The sequence below is a fragment of the Rhinatrema bivittatum genome, chromosome 11, assembly GCF_901001135.1.
Source record: "Rhinatrema bivittatum chromosome 11, aRhiBiv1.1, whole genome shotgun sequence".
NCBI classification, from domain to species: Eukaryota; Metazoa; Chordata; class Amphibia; order Gymnophiona; family Rhinatrematidae; genus Rhinatrema; species Rhinatrema bivittatum.
The window spans coordinates 6,756,233-6,767,133 of record NC_042625.1 but is presented as its reverse complement, the minus strand read 5'-3'; the positions used below and the strand labels follow the sequence as shown (position 1 = coordinate 6,767,133).

The window sequence follows — 10,901 nt, the reverse complement described above, 5'->3', positions numbered from 1 at the left end:
GTGAAGAGCTTTGTGAATAAGCAGCTGAAGAAGCCGAGGTAACAAGTCCTTTCCCACCTCTACACCACATCTCCTAAATTTCTATAACTCTCCTTGCCTCCCCTCTGCCACCAATTAGGGGGAGGAATGCTGGTGGACTTACAAGATCCGAGACATGGTATTGGGTGCATAGTTTGGTGGCTGAAATTGTACTAGCATACACAAGACCCAAATGTTACTGTAATTCTACCCAGAAATTGTATTCAGTTCTACTGCAATCAGTATTTATAGAGTACTACTTTTCCATTAGCATTTAAGAGAAAATTATGTTGCACAGAAGCATGCTAATAAGCCACAAAAGTTGCATTAGTGAAGTTTAGCATAGCCATTGACAGTGAGTGGGCAAGGCAGACCAAACACAATCACCTTAGAGAGGTGCAAAACATCCTTTTGTTAGGACTGGCTGGTCCGGACTGTGGGAAACCATCCTGAGATTGCCACAAGATAGCAGGACAGCCCCCTCCTGCGTGGATTTAGCCTTTTGGATCTGGGGGCCAGTAGGGCTTAGCTGCAGCACTGGTATATCTTGGTGAGCGCTGGTGAAGGTAGGAGCTGATACAGTCAAGACTGAAATGGACTGCAGGGCTGGAACAGATAAGGCTAGACTGGAGTGCGGGGCTGGAATTGGATCGTAAATGCAGGCAAAGACTGGAACTGAGGCTTGAATGCAAGCAAGGACTGGAACTGAGGCTTGAGTACAGGCAAAGATTGGAACAGGAGCTTGACTAAGACAGGACAGGACAGGACAAGGCAAGACAAGGACAATATGGAACATGGAACATAAAGGCTTGAAGGCAGCGTTAGGGCGGGAGGGGCAAGACAATGGAGAGACCTAACTAGGCCTTGTCTTGCTGAGTGGCCTATATAGGACAAGAGGCAAGACGACACAAAGGGCACAAGGCAAGGCAAAGTCAGAAAGCCCAGAGGCCACGAGGCAACAGAGGCCAGGGCAAGGAGCCAACACAGACTCGATGTGAAGGCATGGAAGCAGGGAACAGACAGTGTTACGTAGGGCTGAGGCTTGAGTGTGGTGCAGGTAAGGAGGAGGAGCTTGGCAAGGCTGGAGAGCTGACATGCTGAGGACTCCTGGTGGTGAGGAGGCTGCACCACAAGCTGAATAGTGAGGAGCTGACATGGATCAGCTGGCAGGGAGACGTCATGGTCAGGGGACGATGAGGCTGCATAGCACAGGAAATCACTAACACCTTTTCTCATCTATGAAAACATTAGTGATGGAGATCATTAGTTCAAGATGAGTACTAAACCTTAACTCATTTTCAATAAATGCACAGGGCAGGACTATGAAAGGGTTTGTAAAATTTAAAAAAAGATCTTAAGAAATGTATTTTCTCCTAAGTTTCCTAACCTTATCAGTTATTTTAATAGGAGTCAATGTTTCCTCTTCTTAGTATTATCTTTGGGGCGAACTTTAAAAGCGTTGCTCGTGCTAAAAGGCCATCTCCGCAAGTATCTGGGCAATGCGAGAGCAAAGAGTATTTTAAAAGCCGCAAATTATACGCGTATATGCACAAGATGAAGCAAGAAGAAAGGGGCGGGGCATGGGAGTTCCGGGGCGCAGGAAGCAGTTATGCTAGCAAAGCCGTATTTAAAACCAGCCGCTTATGTTTACTTCTGCTCTTGATGAGCTGCAATTCTTCATAAATCTCTGTTTAGGCCTAAATGGACTAGGTGAGGGGTCTGGGTCAACTGGGGGGGAGTGCAGGCTGAAGAACCAGAAGGTCTGGATGACATTGAGACAGATTGGGAAAACTGGTGGACTAATGGGGAAAACTGGGAATGTCCTTCATGCAAGCAAGTTTTAAAATTCGTTTCCCTCTGCATGTTAAAGGCAATAAATTCTTAAGGAAGATACACAATTTACGTTTGCTTGAGTAACTGCTTAAAATTAGGAGCGCACTCACGCGTGGTAGGTGTATTTCAAATCATATGCACGTAATTGCACACCCAATTTAAAATTCCATCGTATTTTCACTTGTACGCCCAAATGTGCATGTATGGGCACCTGTGTGCTTGTTTTAAAGGTACCCTCCCTGTTTGCAGTTTTATTATTCTGTCTTTTATTAATATCTAATTTTTCTATTTTATTTTATGATTTGAATGGATTTGTGCTTACTTTCAATTATGTGATCATTTGACTTTATTTTTATTTATTGTTTACAGTTTGTTAATGTTATCTCATTCTGTTATTTGTTATTTGATATAGACTGTTTTTATTGTTTGTTGCTCATTATGATTTAAATTCTACAATTTAAAGAGGAAGGCAACTTATCAAATCAAATAAAGTGAAAGTAAATGCTATGGGGTCAATGTTGAAACCATGTGGGGAACTTGTGAGCCCGCAAGTATCTTGTACCCATGATCCCATGAGCTTACTGTTTGCTTGAAAAGTATGGGGCTGACTGGCACTTTCCTAAGTGAAAATCCCACATACTTGAGGCAGATTTCAGGGATGGAGCCCAGGCATGCTGTCTTTTTGAAACTTGATGCAAAGTCCACGGGTAAAAAGTATCCACTGACGTTGTCCCAAAGTGGAGATCCTGAAAATGGCCCCCAGCACGTCAACCCAAGGCAAATCCTACTCGATGGGAATGGACCAAGTTTGGAAGTGTCCACATAAGTCTGCCAGAATTTTTGCTGTGCTTTTTATACACAAATTCATTAATGAAATGGGTTTGTATGATCCAGGGAACCGTGGTTCCTTCCACGATTTGTATATTAATGTAATTCAATATGTACCAGAAGTGGATTTGTTAAGACACAAATAAAAATTAAAAAACTCATGCTGCTTGATGGTGTTTTTTAAAATTTCTATTTGTGTCCTAACAAAACCACTCCTTGTACATATTCAGTATATAAATGAGTCAGTAAAAGCACAAACACAAAAAGATATGCACAAAAATAATGTCATGATAGTAAGAATGTCAGAAGCAATGGAGGCCTGTGTGCTTCCGGTGCTGTGGGCTCTGGGAGTTGGGGACACATTGGGGTGAATCTTGGTTCAGTTAATCCAGCTGTGCACAAAATGGCGATGGTAAAACATGTGCCAGGAAAAAATATATTGTGGTGTAACCCTGCCTCACAACAGCCCTTCCCACTTACAGGCTGCTGCTATCTCTGTTAGATTAGATGCAGATACATCACCAATAATAAAATCTCTCCCTCCAGGCCCATCATCCTTGATCCAGCAGATCCGACAGGAATCGTGGGATGGGATACTCGCTGGGATCTGGTAGCAGATAAAGCTGCTGATTGTTTAACTCAGATGTGCTGCAGAGACAGAAGTGGAGATCCAGTGAAAGCTTGGGATGTACCGGTATGAAATATTCTTATGATCCCTACTTCACAACTAATATCTTCCATAGTTCCCTAGTATCAGTACCACACACACACTGTGGCCATGTCTAGTACATATGTAAACCCTGGGACAGGATAATGCCCTAGAGCCTTTCTTCACAAGTTCCCTGGAGTCTACTTACCTACGTAGTACCGTACATATCACTCTTGTACTGTTCCATGCACTAGGGCTGTGGGTTGAACTCTTAGATCATCCCTCACAAGTCTGTCCATACTGCATCCTACAGATGGTGCACTTACTGCACCCTACATGTCAGTCTTAGGTTTTGCTCCTCTCCAGGCAGCATTGTTTACATTTGCACAGAGAATCATTCTTGTGTCATTTCATCAATAACCCTCTTAGACGAAGTCTGGAATAGAAAAGTTGTCAATTCCCCAAGGCAACTCTTACAGAATTTCTGACAATGACCTCTGCTCAGAGAGACTGACCTGGGATGCTGTGTTTGGTGCTGGACACTTTCCTGTTAGGACGATGCTTCTGTAGGGAGTAATGTTCAGGTATCTGCTTGTGGGATAACTTTCTCCTTATACTCAGTATCTTTCTCTTGCAGCCTTGTTCATGTGAACAAATTCAGATCTTTGTCATCGATTTTAACAATAAGTCTAAAGTCTATCACGTCTGTCTCAGCGAGACTGTTCTGAGTCTGAAAAAGAAGATTGAAGAAAGGCAAAATATCTCTTCAACCCAGCAGATCCTGACTTATGGGACTAAACCACTGAAGGACTGCAAAACGCTTGCATTTTATGACATTGAAAATGAGTCCAATATTTTTCTTTCACTGAGGCTAAGGGGAGGCGCTTGATTAATTGCCACTAATTCTGCCTCCTGCTTCCGTAAAACCAGGCCTAAGACCACCTCTCCATTTCGTATCCCTAGAGGCCCTCAGTGTGAAGCTGTGGCCTTGTGGACGGGCTCTGCATGTAGAGCAGGAGAGAGGAAGCTGCCATCTATGTCACGCACCCCCCCGTGAGGCGGCTGCAGTGGTTCCTTCCTGTGTCTACATAAGATGGGGACCCTTCGAGGAGTTATGCAATTTTGTGTTGAAAGTGTTTCTTTTCAGTTCCCATTTTCCTGGAGAAATTCTAGGCCCAATTCTATAGGACATGGAATTTTGGAAATTAGAGAAGTTCAAATTGGTTTTTACCATTAGAGGTCAAAGATGATTTTTCCACTCTTCCTGTCACCTTTTTATTTGGGAATTGTTTACTTTCCACCTGGTCCTCCTGGCTGGAGAGTCATTGCCTGCACGTAAAACTGAATGTAGAGCAGAGTGTGCCCATCCAGTCCCCCGGCTGTGAGGGGAAAGAGAGAAGAGGCACCCAGAGGGTATTCACCCGCTGCAGACATCTCTCTGGTATACAGAAGAGAGTCAAGAAGCAGAGAAAGAGAGGAGTGGAAATAAAGGATCCAAGCAAGCATAAGTAATACTCAGGTACCAGTCATAAGGAAGTCTAAACTGCAGGGAGTGGCCACGTACCCTCGTCCCGACAGCCCCTAAATTCCAGAGGAAATAGCTGGGAAGGTCTCTAATTTCAAGAAGGAATAGTGGCAACCCCAGTAACAGAAGAGGAATCACACAGCTATTAGTTGAAATATTTCTTTCTGGATTATGTATTTACCTAGGAGAAAGGGTATTCTGTGTCACCATTTTCGTTAAACAAATGTTTCAGTAAAGACTTTGCCGAACTACCAATCAAGTGTCCCTCTGCTTCTTTTATTGTACTTGAAGACTGACACAGCAATGCCCAGGGCCTAGGAGGCTTATCCTTCCCCTCTTCTGGGGAAAAGAGGAAAGGAGACAGCCCAGTATTAGGAGAGACTTAGCCCCAGTGTAGCCTGTGACTCCTGAGGAGAGCCTGCGTATGGGGTGTCCTGCTAGGCTTCCAGAGTTTCGCCTGCTGAATAGCCAGACAAGTTCCCCCTGTGCGGGATGGTTGCATCCTTCTACCTAGCAGTGCTCACATGGCTCCTGCTCCCTCCAGGTGGCTCTGGATCTAAACAGGAAGCTGCTGCTCAGCTCACCCTGCCGGTGAGTGTGCTGGTGGAGGGAGAGCCGCTCTGTAATCACAGAGCAGAGAGCCCACAGGCTTCAGATTGTTTCACAAGTAAACTCACAGCGTGTCTCCATCTACAAATACAGCCACATCTCCTGAGGTAAGAAAGGAATCTCCATCACCACTCTTCCTCTCTTCTGTGAAACACACTCAGCTCTTACTGATAAAAGTGGGGCTCAGACCTTTTTTATTTCAAGTTTAAAGGATTTAGCAAGGGTAACAAAGCAGGAGCTGGGGTTAGAGATGTCCATTCGTGAGCCGGGCCTGCTCCGGAGACTCAGTGCTCCCTGAGGCCAGCAGGGTCTGAGTATTTATCACTTTCACTAGCGCGTCCCTAGCACCTCCTTTTGTCCCGGAGCAGCGGCTGTCAGCGGGTTGACAGCCAACGCTCAATTTTGCCAACGTCGGTTCTCAAGCCCGCTGACAGCCACAGACTCAGAAACCAGTCGCCAGCAAAATTGAGCATCCGGTTTTCGACCCAACAGCCGCCAGCCGACTTCAAATTTTTTTTTTTTTACCCTTCAGGACCTCCGACTTAATATCACTATGATATTAAGTCGGAGGGTGCACAGAAAAGCAGTTTTTACACATTTTCGGCCCCTTACTGACTAAGGGGTAAGGGAAAACGCGCATCCAATGGCAGGTTAACAGTGCGCTTCGTCGGAGCGTACTGTACTGTATCGGCCCAAATGAGAGGAAGGAGGATGTTATAGATGTGAATGTAAATGTTGATGCCATCTTGGGGCTGATTGTTATATTTCACTCTTTTTCTATTTCTAGTCTCTGCTGTTACTCTAACCTTGTGTGTTGGTTGCTGGGTAATACAACACGACACTTGTTCACTAGCAGCTTTCAGTTGTCTTTATTTCTATATAAGAAACACAGGATGCTGAGAGTGCTGAATATTATACTATATGTATCTGTCACCCCAGCCTTTTTTAGGTGCCCCCCTCAGCTCTAAAACTACATATTTACATGTTCTTAGGAATGCTCATTTGTAATCCACCCTGAAATATACCTTGGAAGTGGTGCAATATAAGGTTGAATAAATAAATAAGAACATAAGACTTCCAAACTGGGCCAAACCAAAGGTCCATCAAACAGAGTACACTGTTTCTAACAGTGGCTAATCCAGGTCACAAGTATCATCCCAAATAGTAACAGATCCCATGTTACTAATGCCCAGAGATAAGCAGTTGCTTTCCCCAAGTCTACTTGGTTGATAATGGTTTATGGACATTTTCTCTAAGAACTTGTCCAAACTGTTTTTAAACCTAGCTATGCTAACTTATTTTATTACATCCTTCAACAATGAATGCCAGAACTTAATTCTGCATTGAGTGAAAAATATTTTCTAAGATTTGTTTTAGATGTGCTACTTGCAAACTTCATGGAGTGTCCCCAAGTCATTGTATTTTTTGAAAGAGTAAACAATTGATTTGCATTTACCTTTTCTATTCCACTTATAATTTTATAAACCTCTATCATATTTCCCCCAGCCATCTCTTCTCCAAGCTGAACAGCCCTAACCTCTTTAGCCTTTCTTCATAGGTAGCCATTCTATCCTCTTTATCATTTTGGTCACCCTTAACAACACAAGAACGTAAGAACATAAGAAGTTGTCAAACTGAGTCAGACCAAGGGTCCATCAAACCCAACATTTTGTTTCCAACAGTTGCCAATCCAGGTTACAAGTACCTGGCAAGTACCCAAACATTAAATAGATCCCATGCTACTAAGACTTATTTATGTGCACTGGCTTTCAAGCAATCACGGTCTGATTTTCCCCGCTTTCTCTTGATGCAAGCCATAGCTTCTTCTTTTTTCGTTGCATTATGACATATGAGTTGTTTTAAGCTTTTTATGTTTTAATAATAATTTTATAAGTCTTTAGGTATGTGGTTTTAGAAACTGCATTGATCTACCCCCATTGAAGAACGTGGTATATATATATATAAAAAAAAAAAGGCAAATAAATAAATGAATAAATAATGCTGGTAATAGCATTGGCTATTCCCTAAGTCAACTTGATTAATAGCTGTTTATGGACTTCTCCTCCAGGAATGTATCCAAATCATTTTTAAACCCAGTTACAATAACTTCCCTAACCACATCCTCCGGCTACGAATTCCAGAGCTTAATTGTACATTGAATGAAAGAATTTTCTCTGTTTTAAATGTGCTACTTGATAACTTCATGGAGTGCCCCTTAGCCCTTCAATTACACTGGTCTACATTTGAAAAAAGTTTTTCTGCTGACCTAATTATTTTTGCTGATTTTACCCAAATGAAAGGTGCTGATTCCAAATATGAAGTCAAAAAAATATGCAATACGCCTCATTTTTTCACAAATGAGAAACGTTTGATTAAAGATTATAAAGTCGAATATCAAGGGTAATAAGTTTTGAAGAAGCGATAGCACGTAATATATTTGTTTCATGCAAAAAACGAGTCTATCGTCTAACCAAGAGAGCAATAGTTGTGTAAATGTTAATTGTTAGGGAGAAATGTTCTCTTTTTGGATGCTCTGGATTAGTTATGATCAGGTTTGTCATGCTGTAAACACCAGCAGTAGTCTGCCATCAGTTTGTGTTCCATCTGCCTTGATATCTATGTTCCTTGGTCTTGATGTCTTGGTGGAAGCGTTCTCCTTTTCTTCACTCATAGCGCCAAGATTTGAGGGGAAGTAGTTCAGGTGGCTATCAAGGAAATGCAATTTGACACTCGTGTTTGCTCCCAGTCTTTGAAAAGCAATCAACAAATTTTGAACTAAAAGGTTATAATTTTCGGCCCTAAAGTTGCCAAGAAAGTCTGTAATCACGTCAGAAAAAGCAGCCCAAGCATCCTTTTCTATGGTTACATTATTGCTACAAGAGTTTATGAGTAGACAGCATTTTGCGGAAAAACCAGACGTGACTGGAGGAAACGGATGTGATTTTTGGATTCAGCACACTAAAATACATCAAGATCACATGTTATCTTGTAGTCAGCAAAACTGATGTAGTCCTGTTATCTGAAAGAGTAATTAACAGATTCACATTTACCCATTTGTAGTCCTCTCATGATTTTATAAATGTCTTTCATACCCCCCCCCCCCCCCCAGCTGTCTCTCCTCCAAGCTGAAGAGTCCTAACCTTTCCTCATAGGGGAGCTGTTCATCCCCTTTATCATTTTGGTCGCCCTTCTCTGTACCTTTTCCAACTATATCTTTTTTGAGATGCAGCGACCAGAACTATACACAGTACTCAAGGTGCGGTCTCACCATGGAGGGATATGAAGTATTATGACATTTTCCGTTCTGTTCCTAATAATTCCTAACATTCTATTTGCTTTTTTGATCACTGCCACACTTTGTGCTGAGGATTTCAAAGTATTCTCCACAATGTAGTAGCATTTAGGATGCAAAACCCAAGGGAAAGTACTGGAGGTGAAATTCTTCTAAGTTCAGAGAAAGAGCAGGAACTGGGGATTATTGTATCTGATGATCTTAAGATGGCCAAACAGGGTAGATAAAGCAATGGTAAAAGCCAGACAGATGCTTGGCTGCATAGGAGAGGAATGGTCAGAGAAAGAGAGGGGATATTGCCCCTGTATAGGTCCCTGATGAGACCTCACTTGGAATACTGTGTACAATTCTGGAGACCGCACCTTCAAAAGGATATAAACAGGATGGAATTGATCCAGAGGGAGGCTGCTGAAATGCTCAGTGATCTTCATTCTAAAGCATATGGGGATAAACTTAAACATTTAAACATGCATATCCTAACTGGTGTGTCGCAGCTGCATTCTCCTTTTCTCTTTCCCTCCTGGCCTGCAGGATATCCTCCCGCCAGCAGGGGACATCTGAGAGCAGCCTTATCGTCAGCTGCTCCTGCTTTCCCCTCTGCTGGCTCTCCTGTGCAACAGAAACTGCATGGGGTCCTGTAGTCTCATGATAATCGAAGGACTAGTGGGCACTCCATGAAGTTAGCACATTTAAGACTAAATCGGAGAAAATTCTTTCACTCAACACACAAGTAAGCTCTGGAATTTGTCGCCAAGGGATGTGGTTAGTGCAGTTAGTGTAGCTGGGTTTAAAAAAGATTTCGATACGTTCTTGGAGGAGAAGTCCATTAACTGCTATTAATCAAGTTGACTTAGGGAATGGCCTTTGCTATTACTGGCATCAGAAAAAGCGCGGCCATGTTAAAATAGTTTGTCTGAGTCCGACAACCTAATAAGAAGGTTTACTTCTCTAATCAGTCCGCCCTGAAGCAGCGTTTTTTGGCGAAACGTCGGCCACGTCAGCAGCGGTTAACAGACCCACCTCGGCTAGAGGCACGGCAGAGTGGTTAAGAAAAAATTTTAAGCAAAGGTGGTTAACCACAAACATAAGATAAGTGCCCTGCCTTTTTCCAATTGTCGGGACTGTTGTTAAAACAGAATTGGAACTGTGTGAAATTAGGTTTGAATAAGAAAGGGCTGAAATACTATTGTAAAATCTCAGTGGATGTATTGCTACAGAGCAAGCCAAGTTTAGAACCGGCGCTTAACATTGTTACAATAATACTGCAAGAAGAACATAAGAACATAAGAAAATGCCATACTGGGTCAGACCAAGGGTCCATCAAGCCCAGCATCCTGTTTCCAACAGTGGCTAATCCAGGCCATAAAAACCTGGCAAGTACCCAAACACTAAGTCTATTCCATGTAACCATTGCTAATGGCAGTGGCTATTCTCTAAGTGAACTTAATAGCAGGTAATGGACTTCTCTCCAAGAACTTATCCAATCCTTTTTTAAACACAGCTATGCTAACTGCACTAACCACATCCTCTGGCAACAAATTCCAGAGTTTAATTGTGCGTTGAGTAAAAAAGAACTTTCTCAGATTAGTTTTAAATGTGCCCCATGCTAACTTCATGGAGTGCCCCCTAGTCTTTCTACTATCTGAAAGAGTAAATAACCGATTCACATCTACCCGTTCTAGACCTCTCATGATTTTAAACACCTCTATCATATCCCCCCTCAGTCGTCTCTTCTCCAAGCTGAAAAGTCCTAACCTCTTTAGTCTTTCCTCATAGGGGAGTTGTTCCATTCCCCTTATCATTTTGGTAGCCCTTCGCTGTACCTTCTCCATCGCAATTATATCTTTTTTGAGATGCGGCGACCAGAATGTACACAGTATTCAAGGTGCGGTCTCACCATGGAGCGATACAGAGGCATTATGACATTTTCCGTTTTATTCACCATTCCCTTTCTAATAATTCCCAACATTCTGTTTGCTTTTTTGACTGCCACAGCACACTGAACCGACTATTTCAGTGTGTTATCCACTATGACACCTAAATCTCTTTCTTGGGTTGTAGCACCTAATATGGAACCCAACATTGTGTAATTATAGCATGGGTTATTTTTCCCTATATGCATCACCTTGCATTTATCCACATTAAAT

At 42.6% G+C, this 10,901-nt stretch overlaps 1 protein-coding gene across 1 annotated transcript in view; it reads left to right on the top strand.

Moving 5' to 3' along the window:
* Positions 1–10,901, top strand: part of LOC115073073 — a 165,817-nt gene that overhangs the window by 115,175 nt on the left and 39,741 nt on the right. The window contains exons 12-13 of the mRNA XM_029571219.1: positions 3,226–3,373; positions 3,966–4,215. Coding sequence (XP_029427079.1) covers positions 3,226–3,373; positions 3,966–4,215 — 398 coding nt within the window. The remainder of the gene's footprint in view (positions 1–3,225; positions 3,374–3,965; positions 4,216–10,901) is intronic.